Below are 17913 nucleotides of genomic sequence, written 5' to 3'. Positions count from 1 at the left end.
GGGAGTTATCAACACACAGACAAGAGATGAAGCTCTCTCTGGAAAAGTATATAAAACAAGAAAGAAGCGAAGGCCACTGAGGTCAACTGGAGTGACTGATTACTAACACAGTTCGAATCTACACAAAAGTATATTGCAATTTGTAAACAGCTGACCATAAGCCAGCACAACACTCAGAAAATATCCTCAATTTTACTGTATTAAAGGGTTGATTACAATTAATAAAACAAATGCTCTTATTTAGAGGTACATTAATAGGTCTTGAACAGCCATGTTTATGACCATTTGTTACTTTGCTCAGTCCTGTCATTTTCTGAAGCTGTATTTGTTGTTTAAATCTTTTTCATCACTTAAAACTTGAATTGATGTCTATATCTATTTGCCCTCGAAATCTCTGTAACTATTTGACAGTATGTGCCTGCTAACCTAAAATAAACATAGGCTTTTATCAATATATATGAGTTTTTAGGCTATACTGTGAACTACTTGGCAAAACACATGTCTTCTGTAGTAAATCTAGTCCCTCCATCAACCTAACCAACCTCAGTTATTTAACTTCTCATACTACTCCCAACACAAAGCCTCTGCTCTCCTACCCCAAAAACTGTTCCACAAGCTCTGAATTCCCCCAAACCCCTACACACACACAGACCCTGCAATTAAGTCCCTCTTCCATCTATAATATGGAAAGACCATCCCAATTTATTCTTCAAGCTTCAGTTCAAGAATTACGTAAAGCATGTCCAGTTCAATATTTACTAAGTGCCTTCTCAAGTATTCTATTTTAAATACAACTTATGAAGTTAATAAAAGTTATTAATTTAAAAAATATTTTGTATGATTAAACAGTTACATCAAATCTCCAGTGGTTTCAGAATATCTGATATAAATTTCATGTAATATTAGTTTTAGCAAAAGAAGGAAAAATAGGTCATGTTGACTTCAATCTATTATTGTAAATAATCATATTGGATGAAGAATACATATACGATATTGAAGATATAGGAAAGAATTATGCAGCTAAGAAAATATCACCTATGATCACATTTAAATCAAAAGCTATCTGTACTCTTAAGGGTTTTTTTTAATGTATCTTGAAATCTTTGTGCAAAACGGAAAGCAATCCATGTATTTCATAATGAAGATGTTTATAGAGATAACAAAGAGGTTTCTTCTGAAATGCAAACTATCTGCTTTCCGATGTTACCTCCTGTCATCATGGACTGGAATGCAGCTGGAAAGAAAAAAAAAACTAGGTTATCTGAAAACATAAATGTCACCATTGTACATGTTTATCAGTAGGTCAGACACATAGAATTAATTTGAATAATTTCTTCAATGATTTTAAGTACAGAAGGAAACTGTCATGAAAAGAAACCTCAAGTAAAACACTGGCAAAGTTACAGGACAAACTAACCCAATTAACATCTTAAAAATGTGTTTTTACCCAAACTAGAAATTATTAATTGGTGTCTACATCCATGTTCACTGTTACAGAGTCTGAAGACTAGAGGCAAATAAATATGAGGATAAATGTCAGCAATAACAATTTTTAAATAACTTAAAAATATTAGAAATCTAGTCAAAGTTTTACTAAGTAAGTGAAATATACATCTCCAAATATATTAAATTTTTTTCTCAAAAAGGAAAAATTATCAGTTTAATCCTCTTTATTTGAAACAAAAGAGAGTGTGGAAATCTGTGTATGTAAAAAAAAACAACCCCCAAATATTGAAAATTTGCTTCATGTAATCTTATGATGGCTTAGAACCATTCAATCTGAAAAAGTTACCTAGAGGCTAAATGACTTTCACAATTCTTACATTTTTTTTTCATAAGTTATTTACAAAACCAAAGAAACACTTACTTTACAATTTGAAATGAGAAAACAATGGCTCTTAAATACCACTAAGTTGAACTTCATGAAGTTTGATTAAGACTTTACAGGAAAGAAATGATTTAAAAAGAAAAAAACAACAAAGAAGTAGAATTAAAAGAAAAAAGAGAGTATTTGTGCTGAACTCATGTGTATAATAAAATCTACATTCATCTTACCTCCCATGTTTTCCAATCCATTTATCATAGTCTCTTTAATCTGTAAATCAAATTAGGTATATTTTATATTCTTTAGACTTCAGTGTTTCTATTTAAGTTTTCAGTTTTGCAAAAGGCAGCAATACTATTTAGCATTTTCTGTCTAAAAAGAGAGATTCTTCTTTTTGTGTAGGTAGTCCAGAAAAGTTTCCTATCAATTCATTTTTTTAAGTACAATCCTATTTTCCCATTGTCTAATCTTCAGTTTGTAATATCACATGCTATACACCTTCTTTTCAAAAAACAAAGTATATAAGCACACACACATACAACTTTGCCTATCATTTTCACGTTTCAAGAACATCCTAGGTCAGGGTCTCTGGACCCCAGATCGATAATTCCTGATTTTCAGCCATAGCCAAGAGATCTATCAGAATGTCCAGGGAGGGCAGGAAACATGTATGGTGGTGGAGAGGTACTAGGAGGTGCTTATAAGATTTTCGAGAAAGCACAGCTTCTAACACATAGTAGCGTTCCATAAATATTTGTTAATGAATATTACAATTTGGAAAAAAACAAAAACCTATTGATCTTGTAATATAGTCTAAGAAAAGTAAACGTTAATAAAATTTTAGATAAAGGGACTAATGAGAGGGTTTCTCAATCAGGAGAGTTATCCTCACTCAGGAGGTAAAGTTTATTTATAATGTTCAGTATACTTTTCTTTTGTAGAAATATTTATTATGAAACTAATATTAAATTCAAATAATACAAAAGTATATCAAGTAGCAGGAAGAATAATACTGATAAAGAACAGAAGCAAGTTCTACCTTTAGCTTTCCTTCTTTAAACCACTGACTCAGCTGGAGAATGCCAGACTCAAATTTGTCCTTAAAATTTAACACCAGAAATCTTTCTCTGTAGTGGGGAAGAAAAGGATAATGATCAGAGACTAGGGAGGGAGTGAGAAAGCCCAAATCAAATCATTCCAGAACTCTAAAATTTGTTAATCTTTCAAACATTAGGACTTAATCACACAGAGTCTGGTCAGATATAGCTTTAGGTGTAGTTACAAGCGTTAAGTATAATGGACTTCTATTGTATTGTCTGCCCAGCATCTACAATCCCATTTGGTAGTAACACTGTGATTTTACTTTGTGGGTGACATCCTTTCCCCACCCTCATGTGACAAAAGAAAGCCAGGCCAGTCTGAGCCATTAAGTATCAGCTTGGAGATGTAATAAAACTGCAAGAAGAGAGCTGTTCTCTTTTTTGCTTGGATTGCTAATCTGGTAAAATGTAAGAGTAAAGATAACAGTCATCCTCCTGCTGCTGCAAGAGGAGAGCCTGCGAGGAAGCCAAGACAATCCAGAAGAAAGCACAGCCCAGGGGTGAAGAAAAACTGAGTCATGGGACCTCCCTGGTGGCGCAGTGGTTAAGACTCCACCTGCCAATGCGGGGGACACGGGTTCGAGCCCTGGTCCGGGAGGATCCCACGTGCCGCGGAGCAACTAAGCCCGTGCGCCACAACTACTGAAGCCTGTGCGCCTAGAGCCCATGCTCCATAACAAAAGAAGCCACCGCAATGAGAGGCCCGTGCACCGCAACGAAGAGTAGCCCCCACTCGCCTCAACTAGAGAAAGCCCGCGCGCAGCAACAAAGATCCAAAACAGCCAAAAGTAAGAATTAAAAAAAAAAAAAACTTGAGTCATGACACCACTATGCAAACCTTTTATCCAGCCAAATCTAAGCCAGTACTAATGTTGAACTTCTTAGATACATGAGCCAATAAATTTCCTTCACACTTAAGCCAATATGAGTTGAATTTCTAACACTCACAAAAAAGATTTGCAAAAGATTGATTGAACAGATGCATTTTTCAAAAAGTTTTCTGCCAGGGACCTAATTAACCAAAACCTAAATGACCACCTTAAAATGTACATTTTCAAGTTTTATTTAATAAGAAAAATTATATATGAAGAACAACGTATTTTGTATACATCCATGATCTTTAAACCCCTTGAATCTGGTAATAAGGGGAAAGCATAGAACACACCTTGTGATGTTTCTTTCTTTCCGGATTGCTTCTACAGCAGAGGGTAGTGGAGGAGGATAAGGCACATCTTTGTTGTACTGAGAAATTTGACCACATAGGATGATGTGGCTGTCCTGATTCATCTGTTCAGAGAAAATTGATGATTATAACCTAAGATATACACCTTCCCTATGTTTACTAATTTTATGGCTGCCTCAATGAAAGCCTCCTTGACTGTAATATTTAATCCTTTTTTTTTTTTTTTTTCAAATAGCCGCACCACTCGGTTTGTGGTATCTTAGTTCCCCGACCAGGGATTGAACCTGCGCCCTGGGCAGTGAAAGCACGCAGTCCTAACAACTGGACCACCTCCAGGGAATTCCCTATAGTATTTAATACTATAATGCCAATTATAATTGGCATGACAGTATTATATAATTAGTATTATATAATTATAATGCCAATTAATTGATTTTGTTTTGAAGACTTACCCATTATATGTATTAGAGAGCTTTAATTAGCTAGAAAATAAGTCTACTCCAAAGGAACACAGCGGTAAATAAGAGTTTGGTAATCAGCAAAAGAATTGCATTAGTTCTCATTGTCATCATTGATGCTACTTTTGTTATTATTGGTAAAGTATTTCTTAGAATTTAAATAATTTAACCTCAATTGAAAACAATTTTACATATAGTAAAGGACAATGCAGTGTTAACAGCTAATGTTGATAAATTGTAACACTGTCAATTAAAATATGTAAATACCTGCAATCTGTGAAAATCCTTTCCTTACCCAAAGTCATGGCTGTAAGTTGGTTGATGTAAGTTGGTTGATGGTTAGAAGTGAGTTAAAGGTCAGAATTTCATTTGAATAATACAACAGTATTTTTTCACAAAAATAAATTACAGGTGAAAATATAACATTGCTAGCAAAGAACTGAAATTGATGCTCACAGTGCAAATCTACAAACAAATGGAAGTAGCTTCAGCAAGCTCTTCTGTATCACTTACAATACTGACCATCATGTTTTTCACCATAAACCCTACAATTTTATAAAGTTTTTTTTTTCTCTCTCAGTATCAGGTAAAAAGATATCACATCAAATAAACTGTAGTATTCAAATTTATAACAAACAAATCAGAAAACAACCTGACTTATCACTGTATCGCTGATGTCACCGCCAACATTGTCAAAGTAAACATCCACTCCAGAGGGGCATAATTCACGGAGTTGTTCTGCCACACTCCCCTCTTTATAATTAATTGCAGCATCAAAGCCCAGTTCTGAGGTCAAAAGGAGGCACTTCTCAGGTGTTCCACAAATTCCCACAACTCTGGAACAGCCCATCAAATGGCCAATCTAGAGGGGAAATTTTTGAAAATTAAACAACTTTCTACTGTCACAATTTAAATGTAAGAATGTGAAAGTATGAAAGTTAATACAAGTACATATATGAAAGTGTTCATCACAACTGAGGTTAGATTGATTATAAGGCTTTTAGCTAAAAGTAATTTGAAACCAAAAGAACTGAGAACAGATATAATGGCATTCTTTAAAAAATTAAGATTGAGGGGCTTCCCTGGTGGCACAGTGGTTGAGAATCTGCCTGCCAATGCAGGGCACTCCGGTTCGACCCCTGCTCTGGGAAGATCCCACATGCCACGGAGCAACTAAGCCCGTGTGCCACAACTACTGAGCCTGTGCTTTAGAGCCCGTGTGCCGCAACTACTGAGCCCACGAGCCAAAACTACTGAAGCCCGTGTGCCTAGAGCCCGTGCTCCGCAACAAGAGAAGCCACCGCAATGAGAAGCCCGCGCGCTGCAACAAAGAGTAATCCCCTCTCGCCGCAACCAGAGAAAGCCTGTGCGCAGCAACGAAGACCCAATGCAGCCAAAAATAAATAAATAAATAAATTTATAAAAATATATATATAAAAAAAAAAATTAAGATTGAATAAAATTAGAGTTAGTTTGAATGTTAAAATCTCGCAATTTAAAGATGATGTCATAAAAGGAATAGTCAGACTCAAAATATCTCTATCTTGCAATTCAATATTTTTCAGGCCTGTGAGCAACTAAAATCACTATTAAGATAAAATGTTTTGTTTCAATGGTTTCACACTATAAAGGCTTTCATAAAACAATGTACTTTATAAATTTCTATCATAATATTTACTATACTTCTAGAACCCAATAAGTGCTTTCTTATTTGAAGATGATTTTTTTTAAATATAAATTTGTTTTTTAATTCATGTAATTCCAGACAGGTACTCTGTGATTTTCTTTTTCATATTGATTAGAGCAATGCTCTAGCATTTACCATGCCATTTTTGGTTAAAAGAGAACAAAATACAAAAATCTATAACATTTTTCATATTGTTAAGAAGAGAGTCTAAGCATGCAATAACATCATTTCTACCAAAAATGTGTAAAATACTCATATTATAAATTTGTTCAATTTTATATTTTAAATTATATACACATATCCAGAGATTGTTATGACTAGTTTTTTAGAAAATCAGATTATTCTCCAAAAGTTTACCTGCCCAGCTAAGGATCCACAAGCACCAGCAGCCCCACTAACAACCATTGTCTGATTAGATCCAGCAGTTATATGACCATTTTCCTGTATCCCAATCAAGGAAGTCAAACCAGGCATCCCTATAGCTCCAAGAAAGTATGAAAGGTGTCCATCCACAAGCTGTGGGTCTACCTAAAAAACATATACATACCTTTTAAAAATAATACTAGGAATTTCCGTTTTAAGTCAACAGGGTAGAGACAACCTGTAAAGTACTGTATTGTGTCCCCCCCAAATTCATATATTGAAGACCTAACTCTTAGTGTGAGTATATTTGGAGATAGGGCCTTTAAGGAGATAAGGTTAAATGAGGTCATAAAGGTGGGGCCCTAATCTGATAGGACTTATGTCCTTAAAAGAGGAAGAGGCACCAGAGATCTCTTTCTATGCAGGTGCACAGAGGAAAGGCTGGATACTGTGTGAGGACACAGTGAGAAGGCAGCCATCTTTAAGCCAGGAAGAGAGGCTTCACAGGAAACCAAATGTTCCAGCACCTTGACCTCAGACTTCTAGACTCCAGAACTGTGAGAAAATAAATTTCAGTCTATGGTATTTTGTAATGGCAGTTCAAGTGGACTAATAAACAACCCAACATAGTTTCAAGAACAGTAAACCATTCTTCAGTCTTGTTAAAATTCTATAATTTACTTGTACAAAGTAAAAAAAAAAAAGAATATTACTTCTCTTTATAGTAAAAAAAACCTACAAAACCTTTAAAAAAGAATTGCCACATAAGAGATACCAAACGTTCTTTCTTGTCAATGTCCCAAATATTTCAAAAGAGAGGAAACACTTAACAGGAAAACACTAGGCAAAACTGGAAGGTTTAAAAATCTCTGCGCAATTCCAGAGTAAACATTTATCTATATAAAAATGAGCTCAAACTCTAACAGTTCTCATTACTGATGCTTAAAATGGTCCATGGAAATGTAAGGAAGGTGTGATACAATTTCTTCTAGCTTAATTACAGAATTAAATGAGGTCTCTGTCAGCTTTTTAGCATTTTACATTTATATGTTTACCAGGCCCAATCAATAGTTAATTATACTTCTCTCACATTTTCTGTGCCTGTTTTCTTATCTGTAACATTAGGGAGAATTGAAAAAAAATTATATAGAAAGACTCCCTACCATAAAGGTTTTATAATCGTTTTTAAGGAATTGAATAATTTTGGTAAAAACTCAATAAACCACCAAAAGTAATCAAGATTCGCCACCTTGCTCTGCCACAAAGAAAGAAAATGGCAGTTTGTAATCAGCAGTTTTAAATGGCTATCAGTTAAGTCTGGTGTGTGAATAAAGGTAATGGAGATATTAAAGTCTATAATATACAGAAAGGTCTACCGTACACTACACAGAAATGTATCCTATAGTTAATAGTCATTTATTAGTAAAGCCAGTATAAAAACATTGTGAGATAAGTTTGCTTTTAGCAAAGATCATTTTTCTATCCCTTCTGAATTCCTCTTCCTCATTTCTAATACCTACTCCCCAAACATTTTTAAGCTTTCTCCAGTTGCTCAATTTCCCACTATAGCACAATGACAGGGAAAACTAGAAAGTGCTGAATGTTTCTCTTTCACTTCCTGCTATGAAATTTCTAGTTAAATATATTTTACTAGTACCATTAAGTTGGCAAATGATTGTGTAATGTCTCCCGCATCTCATTTTATCTTAACAGCCATCTTTAACTGATTATAAGAATTTGTAATCATAAAAAATACTAAAATTTTATAAAGCTTTTTACAAAGCCTTAATCACATTTATCATAGCTAAATTTAATTTAATTTTCACATTCACTTGTGAGGTAGCTATTGTTTTCATTTTGCACATGAGGAAACTGAGGTTCAGAGATATAAGGTAACTTCCTTGATGACAAATATTAGGCTGAATTACATGAGGCTGCCAGTTTTTGTAGGTCAAAACAGACAAATAGGGCTTCCCTGGTGGCGCAGTGGTTGAGAATCTGCCTGCCAACGCAGGGGACACGGGTTCGAGCCCTGGTCTGGGAAGATCCAACGTGCTGCGGAGCAGCTGGGCCCGTGAGCCACAATTACTGAGCCTGCGCATCTGGAGCCTGTGCTCCGCAACAGGAGAGGCCGTGATAGTGAGAGGCCCGCGCACCGCGATGAAGAGTGGCCCCCGCTTGCCGCAACTAGAGAAAGCCCTCGCACAGAAATGAAGACCCGACACAGCCATAAATAAATAAACAAATACTTAAAAAAAAAAACAAACACAGACAAATATTGGTAATTCCACATGGTTCAGCCTAACAGTAGAAACCGAACTCAAGATTTCTTACACAAGATGGAATTTCAAACAAACCAAATGAATTTCTTAAGTCAAGTGGTAATTTCTCAGGAAACTTTAAAGCATACAACTATAAGGGGCCTTCTAGTTCTTAGTATAAAACATTTATGTAAAATTTGAGAAATTAAATATGGAAAACAACATCATTCATTGGCAATCTAAGAACTGTCATACCTAGTTACAACCAACAGTGGAAGAGGAATAAAAGGCTTTCCATATTCTGACAGCTATCTAAAAAGAAAACATGTGCTTTTATTTTTTCCCTGATAACAAACAGAACTGAGCACCAAATGCATAAAGAAGGAATTACAGGGGGGAAAAAAATCAGATACTTTATATTATACATCACCTTTTCAAGGATATTTCCATCTAGAATAACCTTGGTTTGCCAGGGCCAATAGAAAGAAGTCACAAAATCGCCTTTAGTAAAATTTGTGTGTTTGCTTTCTTCTATAATCCCAATACCTCCACCATCAACCACCTGAGACAGCTGCCAAGGTGATATATAGTCACTGCCAGTGTCTTCATTCATTCTACAACGCTAAGAAAAGAAAACATAGATTAGGATAATTCTCTCTGATAATACTGAAATAGTTTACTAATTTACCCAGTGACTAAAAGAAAGTATGTAATAAGTAATGTTAAGTACAGTGTTAGCCAAACAAAACTTACCTTAATTTCTCTCTTCCTTTCAGTTATTTTTTATCCTGAAAAAAAAGTATCACCTCTCTAACAAGTAAAGAAGTGAAATTAAAAAGGAATTTAAGTATGTTCTAAAATTAGATTGTGGTGATAGTTCCACAACTTTGTGAATAGACTAAAAACCACTGAATTGTACACATTAAATGTGTAAACTGTATATGTGGATTATAGTTCAATAAAGCTGTTAAAATTCTTAATTACTTAAGAAATTTATGTAATATTATATACATTATGCTAGCAAAAATAATACAAGATACTGTGTCAATGGTTTCAATGGATTGTAGCAAATTAGGTATACTTACTGTTGCTGATAATATTATAAAACTGTCTATTTTTTTATAGAAAACAAACTAGTAACATATAGACCATAATACTGCTCATTTCTTCAGCCAAGCAATACTGCTTCCTCAATGGAAATAACCCAAAAGAAAAATGAAACAATTTTTATACAGTTATTCATCACAACTTCAGACCAAGCACTACAACATTCCCCCTAACCTCAGCTGGATGTTCTTTATTCCTCAAAGACATAATGTCACAATAGCACCACACCTTTCCATAGGACTAGGGCTAAAGATTTCTCTGGGAAGTAATCTAGGCTTTCTTCCTCTCTGTGGCTCACTCTTGCCTCTCTCATGAAGGCCAAGATGTACAAGCCTACAGTGTGGTCCAGGAGATGGAATAGATGGAAGGCTGCTTGATCAAGGGGCCCCCCATGGTCTGGTTCAGTTCACCAGGGGAAAAGACCACACAGGGAATTGAGGCAGAAGCTTCTATGGGAGTACACTACACTTCTGCTTGTGTGCCCCTCCCATATACTCTTGAAAAGCAAGTGCAGCAGCCACTGGATACTGGCCACACCAAGAACCTGATTCTTAAGGCTAATAGAAAAAGTGGGAACGAGTAATTCCCCATAGGTAAGCGAATGATGTCAACACAAGAAAATGTTATACAACCACCAAAATAATAATATCTGGACTAGTTTTTCATATGAAGGTATGAATATAAAATCACAAATATGAAATCAAAATAGTATATACATATTAAATATAACCATGTAAAGTACAGTACATACATAGTGATTAAAATTACTTGTGAATTTGGAATGATATAAAATTTCAATAATTTAATGTTCATCAGATTTCATTTTTCCCCTTTAAAGATGCTTATGTCCTTTTTTTTTTTTTAGAACAGTGTCAAGTGAAAGCAACCAAAGTAATTTTCTTCCTTCCTTCCTTTAATACTTAATAAGCACTTACGCTTGTCACTGGAGATACAGTGATAAATAAGATCTTTGTCATAGTAAGCTTTTATTAGGGAAAATAAATATCTAATAACAACACAAATAATTATTAATTTAGGCTGAAGGTCAAGGTACTGTTTTGAGAAAATATAACAGAAAGGACTAGTCTGAGGGTTCAGAGTGTTTTTTTTTTTTATAAATTTATTTATTCATTTATGTATTTTTGGCTGCGTTGGGTCTTCGTTGCTGCACGCGGGCTTTCTCTAGTTGTGGCGAGCGGGGGCTACTCTTCGTTGCGGTGCACAGGCTTCTCATTGCGGTGGCTTCTCTTGTTGCGGAGCATGGGCTCTAGGCGCGCAGGCTCCAGTAGTTGCGGCATGCGGGCTCAGTAGTTGTGGCTCGCGGGCCCTAGAGGGCAGGCTCAGTAGTTGTGGTCCACGGGCTTAGTTGCTCCGCAGCATGTGGGATCTTCCCGGACCAGGGCTCAAACCCATGTCCCCTGCACTGGCAGGCGAATTCTTAACCACTGCGCCACCAGGGAAGTCCCTCAAATATTTATTAATCATGAGGCTTGCACAATGAAATTCAGATGCAACATGAAAAAATATGAAAATAAAATTATTTTCACTAAGTCACAAAATCCTGATTCTTACCATGTAAGGATCCACAGAAAGGTAAAGAGTTCTGACTTGTACTTGTCCTTCATTGATATTATCTGGTAAGTTTACTTCTTCTACTCGGAAATTTTCCGCCACTGGATTACCATTTTTTCCTAGAATATTAGGCAAAAATATAAAATCAAAAAGTCACTTTCCCATAGAATTATTTATTATTTTTAAAAGGTCACTCTAAGATTTAGAGCACTCCTGGAATACACACATGAATAAATCCACATTGTTTTGTAATTTTTCTGTAACTCAGCATAAATTCTTCAAATAGTTTCACTTGCTCTTGGTTTTTCCAAGAATTTCCTTTGGCATATTGCTGTCAATGTAAAAATTTCTTTTTTAAGGTGATTACAGGTAAATCACCTCATCTGTTATAAAATTATAGAAGGATTTCAAAAAGTGAAAAAGCACAGCCAGCTTTTTTTTTTAACTATGAAAATTAAAATTCACAAAGTAGCAGAAACACCACATTAGCCAAAGTAAACAGGTAAACTATCCTTCCTCATTTTAAGATGAAAAGAGAAACTTAAATGAATATAATTAAAACTTCATATTCATTGAATCATCAAATTTATAAGGTGAAAACAGAATGTAGACATTTTAATCTAATTGCTCACTTTACTAAAACTGAGAAAAGGTAAGTGTCTTTCCCAGGCCACATGCTAGGTAAGCACCAAAACCAAGGCAGCATGGGCCCAAACCTCTCAGGTTACTTCCATACCTACGCTTCTATGATTCAGGGTAGATGTCAGGTTAGATGACCTAGGATGACATAGGTCAGTGCTTTTCACATAAAACAGAAAAGCACATCTTAAGAATCAACAATACACATTATAAAGAAAAAACAAAAGCCACATATATTTGTAATATAACCTTCTAAAAATTATAATAATTTTAAAATACCTTATTTCCTCAACAAGTGGCCTTGATAAGTTATCATTTAAAAAAATGAATATTGGGACTTCCCTGGTGGTGCAGTGGTCGAGAGTCCGCCTGCCAATGCAGGAAACACAGGTTAGAGCCCTGGTCCGGGAAGATCCCACATGCCACGGAGCTACTAAGCCCATGCACCACAACTACTGAAGCCCGCACACCTAGAGCCTGTGCTCCGCAACAAGAGAAGCCACAGCAATGAGAAGCCCGCACACTGCAACAAAGAGTAGCCACCTCAACTAGAGAAAGCCTGCGCACAGCAACGAAGACCCAACGCAGCCAAGAATGAATGAATGAATGAATAAATAAATAAAATTTTAAAATGAATATTATATTGTTTAAAGAGTTTCTTCTAATATCTCTACTAGTATTAATATCTTCCTACCTAATTTACCACATTTACATCATATTATTACTTTTTGTTCCTCCATTTGCATTAATAATTATTAAAGACCACAGCTGTTCATTCATCACAGACAAATACATACCAGGTCGGGAATTCAATACCACTCTTTGTACAATCATCACCTTGTTTGCACAGTGGTCTCACAAGACTTCTGTATAAAATAACTCCTATAAACAGAAAAGTTTTAAATCACAAGTTATGAAATATTCAACAATTTAAAAGTTAAAAAAGAAAGTACATTTGTGTTTCTGAACAAGGAGAGGAAAAATCATATTTAGGATCCAAAAAAGATGTAGTCTCCTGTTAGAGTTTGCCTCCTAAAGCAAATATATGAAGAAAGACTAAATCTAATTAGAATATTTGGCTAATAAGAACAAATTCACTGAAGATTGAGTGGAACAAAATGTTTTTGGCCTCATAATTCAAGCACATTCATCTTCAAGCCATCATGGTTAAGGCTCCTACTGTAGCTTGATTAAAAGAAAACAATATGATATATTCCTCCAGAGTTAGCCAGTTAGTCTAGTAGCAAATAAAACACTAGCCGTTTAATTGAGATGTAACCAAATTTTCAAAAGTTCTTTTATTTATTTATCAAAATGGAAATTTCTTAATAGTTCTGCTGATTATAAAAGTAATACATCAAAAGCATTTCAAAATCCTCACCTTCTAGGAAATTATGTAATATAGAATGGCCAAGTGAGTAAAAAAGGATCAATTTATTGTGGGTTTACAATCTGAGCTAATGAAAGAAGCAAAATGAAGTTCCAGTGCTAGCACTATCTGACTTGGGCATGCTTACTTTATCCATCACTAAAAATGAGAACAGACCGTTAGTGTTATTCTGTACCAAGGACTGTTGTGCTATGAAACATATATATATATATGCACATATATATTCATTTAGTATTTAACAATATTTTATATATATTTCATTTAATCTAACAATCCTATTAAATATTTTATTATTATCCCCAATTTATAGATGAGGAAGTGTGCCTTAAAGGGTTTAAGCACTTTCCTAAGGTGGCGGAGCTGAGATTCAAACCCAAGCTGTCTGACATTCCAATCACTTAACTACTACATAAAAATTTCCATCCTATATGTCTAAGTTGTTTGATTTTTAAGTTACTAAGCAAATATTATCCTTTTTAAAATTATTTACTAGTTGTCTTCTCTCATTAGATATTTTATTTCATCCTCTTTAGTACCTAATAACATTGAGAAGCCCAAGAACAACAATTATATCAATGACAATTTTTTTACAATTGCAACATATTTTTTATTAAATTATAGTTGATTTACATTATTATATTAGTTTCAGGTATAGAGCATAGTGATTCAACATTTTTACAGCTTATACTCCACTAAAAGTTATTACAAGATAGTGGCTATAATTCCCCATGCTATACAATATATCCTTGTTGCTTATCAACAGTTGCAATATATTTAGCTCTTAGCATCATTTCTAAGTTTATACAGCAGCACACTTACACATCTGACAACCATCTGTAGATCCATTTGATATTTAATAATGCTTGCCTTGTATCACTGGGTAATTTCATTTACCCATGACTCTACTCCTAATCTAGTTTCTAAATTTGCAGGACTCTTGAATTTCTTCATATTTCTCTATATCCCATATAGTACCTGAGTTTCTTATATAGACCTGAGATTTATGTATACTTCTCAGAAAAATGTTAAATAATCATCATGGGGTATTTTTCAAATCTTGCTTAACATAGTATTTATATGGAGATAACTTATGGAGAACTTTCACACAGATTTATTTATTTCTTAAAACAAAGTATATAGGTAATATCCTTATTTTACAACGGAAACTGAGGTACAGTTTGTACCCAAGATCACATAGCAGTTAAGCAGAGGAGTCAGGACTGAAACATAAATCTCCTCATCCCAGATCTCACTTGTCCTCACTCTTTCCACTATTGCCCCCCAATCACCTCCAAACATGGTTTGCACGTATATAGCCACATAATAATGTTCAACTCTTCTGTAGGTACCCTTTTCTAGAGGAGAGGAATTCTGCTCCTAATTAAGAACTAAATGTCTGATGTTAGTGGCATTCCATAAAATAGAATGAAGAACATGGATATTCATCCTATTTGCTTCCTTACTTTTTATAATGTATATATTTATAATCTCACTGGTTGTGACCTTAATGGCTGGTTGCTCCCAATATCCACTCTGTCCTTTCGGACACAATGTTGCCAGCTAAGGACTGCGTTCCCCAGCTTCCCATTAAAACAAAATCCCAGACATCATCCTATTTCATTCAAAAATCCCTCAGTTATGCATCTCTAATAACAGGTTGTTTTAAACATAAACACTATGCCATTAACATAACAGAATTAATAGTCCAGGTAATTCCTTGACATTATCTAATACCTAGTGCACATTCAAATTCCGTCTTTTTACAGTTGGTTCGTTAGAATCAAGGTCCATATACTGTATTTTTGAGTCTCCCCTTTTTTATTTTATGTCACTGGTTGTTGAAAAAACATGTTTCTTCATTCCTTTGTCTGTTGAATGACCTCTGACTGCATCCTCATAGTGTCCTTTTTTTTTTTTTTTTTTTTTTTTTTTTGGCTGAGCAACATACAGGATCTTAGTTCCCTGACCAGGGATAGAATCCATGTCCCCGGCAGTGGAAGCACGGAGTCTTAACCACTGGACCGCCAGGGAAATCCCTATTTTTATTTGTTTTTTCTCATAATGTCATTTACTTCATTCTTCTATCTCCCCTCTTATCCTTCACAGGTAGTTAGATCTAGAGGTTTGATTAGATGCAGGTTCAGACTTTTTAGGTAAGAATCTTTAAAGGTGGTGCTGTGTGCATCCTATTTCATCACAGCGAGAAGTCCATAATGTCTTGTAGGGCTAAATGTATTTTTTTAAAGAAAATCTCCTATTGAATCACCATGGGTGTAAATTACATAGGGTTAATAGGCAAAGTTTTCCAAATTGATGCTGGATCCAAAGATAACTGACCTTAAGTGGTGATTAACAGCACCAAGATGGCTAAATTTTCAAAGGAGTCTTTCCAAATGAAGTTTCATATTTGCCACCCTTTTCCCTAATTACTTTCAATGTATGCTTTATTACTTGAAATTATGCACACTGTAGATTTGTCCAAATACTGCTTATCAGCATGAAAAGTACACTATTAAAGTTTTCTCCCTCTGTATCAAATTAGAAAGTTTTCAACTATCAAACACTACAATTAACTAATGTAGGATAATCGTGCAATATCCCTCCATAGCACAACAAACAACACATTTAAAACATAAAGAAATTTAGTCACAAAATTAAAATATACAATATGATACATCAGCTCTAGATCTGAAAGGAGGTGTGGTGGTGGTGGTGTTATTCATCCCAAATGGGAGGGAAAAAAAAACTCGAGTCCTTATTGACTGACATCAAGCAGACCATATTTGCCCGTAGGTTCCAAATTGGTGGTAAGCAATATTCCAAAATAATACCAGATCAATGATCAACTGAAAAATTCTAGTGCCAGTCAAAAAGAGTGTGTTATCTGAATGTCTACCTTGCAGCTTAATATAAGGGGTAGGGCACCCAACTAGGAAAAGCAGAGTACATGTCCTGCTTCTAATCACGCGGGATCTTGGGAAAGTTCCTTCTCTCAGCCTGTTTCCTGAATATTCCTAAGTGCCAGGAACTGGGCTAAAGATTTAATAGCCATTGTCTCCTTTAACCCCTCCACCCAACAACACTCTGAGGATGGTACTGTCACTGTTCCCATTTTATAGAGGAGGAAAACGAGGCACAGAGAGGTTGAATAACTTGCCCATGGTCGCACAACTGGTAATGAAATGACTGCACTAGAACCCTACAGGCAAACACAACACACACCACTGCCATAACGTGAGCTTCCTAACATCTTTAAAAAACAAAACAAAACTTCTCTACCCTGATCTTGCTCAATTATTCTGCCACAAATGACTGTTGCCCACGGCCTTATTACAAAACGTGTAAATCTCTGGGATTTCCTCCACTTTTTCTGGACGGTCGCTCTCCTTTCCTTTGAGACTTCTGTTTTTTTCCTTCCTTTCCCCTAGTATGTGGGGATTCCTGCATGGCTCTTCCATTTCTCAGTGGCTTCACCTTCTATGGCTCCTACTACCAACCACTCATACGTAAATTACTAAAAATCTGCGTCTACAACCCAGAATTTCAGACTGACTTCCCAGAATGTAAACACCAAGATAGGGACTCGTGCCTGTTTAGTTCAGTGATTTATGTTCACCCCCTATGCCTGGCACATGGTAGGTGCCCATTAAATATGTGTTAAATGAACATCCCAAGGACACCTTAAACACAATTATGTCCAAACTTGAGGTTGCTTACCACCAATTCTAAAAAAAAAAAAAAAAAAAAAGCCCTGCTTCTGCTTCTTCTCGAGCATTCCCTATCCCAGTGACGTAGGCAATAATGCTAGCGTCGCCAGCAGCTCCAGGAGGAAGCCGGGAGGTCACCCTGGTTCCTTGATCCTCCCTCACCTGAAGGACCCGACCCAGCCTCGGGCTCCCCAGCCCTAATAGGTCCTGCCGGCGGAGCCCCGCGTTTCACTCACCACCGAGGAGCTCGGGAGGAAATCTCGCGCGGTTTGCAGAGCTTGCGAGGGGTCGCCGCGAGACCTCTGCCGTCCGACCTCAGTACGCAGGCGCACGACTAGACCTCGTTTCCTCACCCCCGCCCCACCCAGGGGCGGGCTTTTGAAGTTTAGGCTACAGACCTGCCTGCGTCACAGCGTTTCCGTGGAAGGTTGGGAAGGTGCGGAGATTTAAAGACTAGTCACATATATGGGCAAAGTGTATTAATAAGTTAACCGGGATTGGTGGCCTATGACTGCCCCTACTACCTGGACCCAAAGAACAAATCGTTCAACCTTGACCAGTGAGTTCACTTCTAGCAGTACTTTGAAGGAATTTTGTTTTATGGATTTCTCCCTGAGCCTC

The 17913-nt window shown here is 36.0% G+C and overlaps 1 protein-coding gene across 4 annotated transcripts; it reads right to left on the bottom strand.

Moving 5' to 3' along the window:
* Positions 1 to 114: 114 nt before the first annotated feature.
* PTGR2 (prostaglandin reductase 2) lies at positions 115 to 17690 on the bottom strand. Of its 4 annotated transcripts, none has more exons than XM_036842971.1 (11): positions 17455 to 17690; positions 12993 to 13077; positions 12475 to 12564; positions 11557 to 11675; positions 9308 to 9499; positions 6611 to 6781; positions 5219 to 5428; positions 4091 to 4212; positions 2865 to 2952; positions 2056 to 2095; positions 115 to 1234 (listed from the first exon to the last, which is right to left on the bottom strand). In XM_036842971.1, exons 4-11 carry the CDS (start codon positions 11557 to 11559, stop codon positions 1149 to 1151), a joined length of 912 nt encoding a protein of 303 aa, XP_036698866.1. In that variant the 5' UTR covers positions 11560 to 11675; positions 12475 to 12564; positions 12993 to 13077; positions 17455 to 17690; the 3' UTR covers positions 115 to 1148. The 4 variants fall into 4 exon arrangements, with proteins under 4 accessions (XP_036698866.1, XP_036698865.1, XP_036698864.1 ...); XM_036842970.1 differs by having other exon boundaries at positions 17529 to 17690; XM_036842969.1 differs by lacking the exon at positions 12475 to 12564.
* Positions 17691 to 17913: the final 223 nt, after the last annotated feature.

Source organism: Balaenoptera musculus, chromosome 2 (genome assembly GCF_009873245.2).
Source record: "Balaenoptera musculus isolate JJ_BM4_2016_0621 chromosome 2, mBalMus1.pri.v3, whole genome shotgun sequence".
Taxonomy (NCBI): Eukaryota; Metazoa; Chordata; class Mammalia; order Artiodactyla; family Balaenopteridae; genus Balaenoptera; species Balaenoptera musculus.
Note: the sequence above shows the minus strand (reverse complement) of the source record. Positions and strands in the feature narration are given on the sequence as shown.

What these genes read in the sequence shown, in the direction of transcription:
- PTGR2 (XM_036842969.1), bottom strand. Translation starts at nt 13,029, where the DNA reads ATGATTGTACAAAGAGTGGTATTGAATTCCCGACCTG. An exon ending in TTTCTGTGGATCCTTACATG is followed by an intron (nt 9,500 to 11,556) that starts GTAAGAATCAGG and finishes TTCTTTTCTTAG; the next exon opens with CGTTGTAGAATGAATGAAGA. An exon ending in GCGATACAGTGATAAGTCAG is followed by an intron (nt 4,213 to 5,218) that starts GTTGTTTTCTGA and finishes TTCTCTGAACAG; the next exon opens with ATGAATCAGGACAGCCACAT.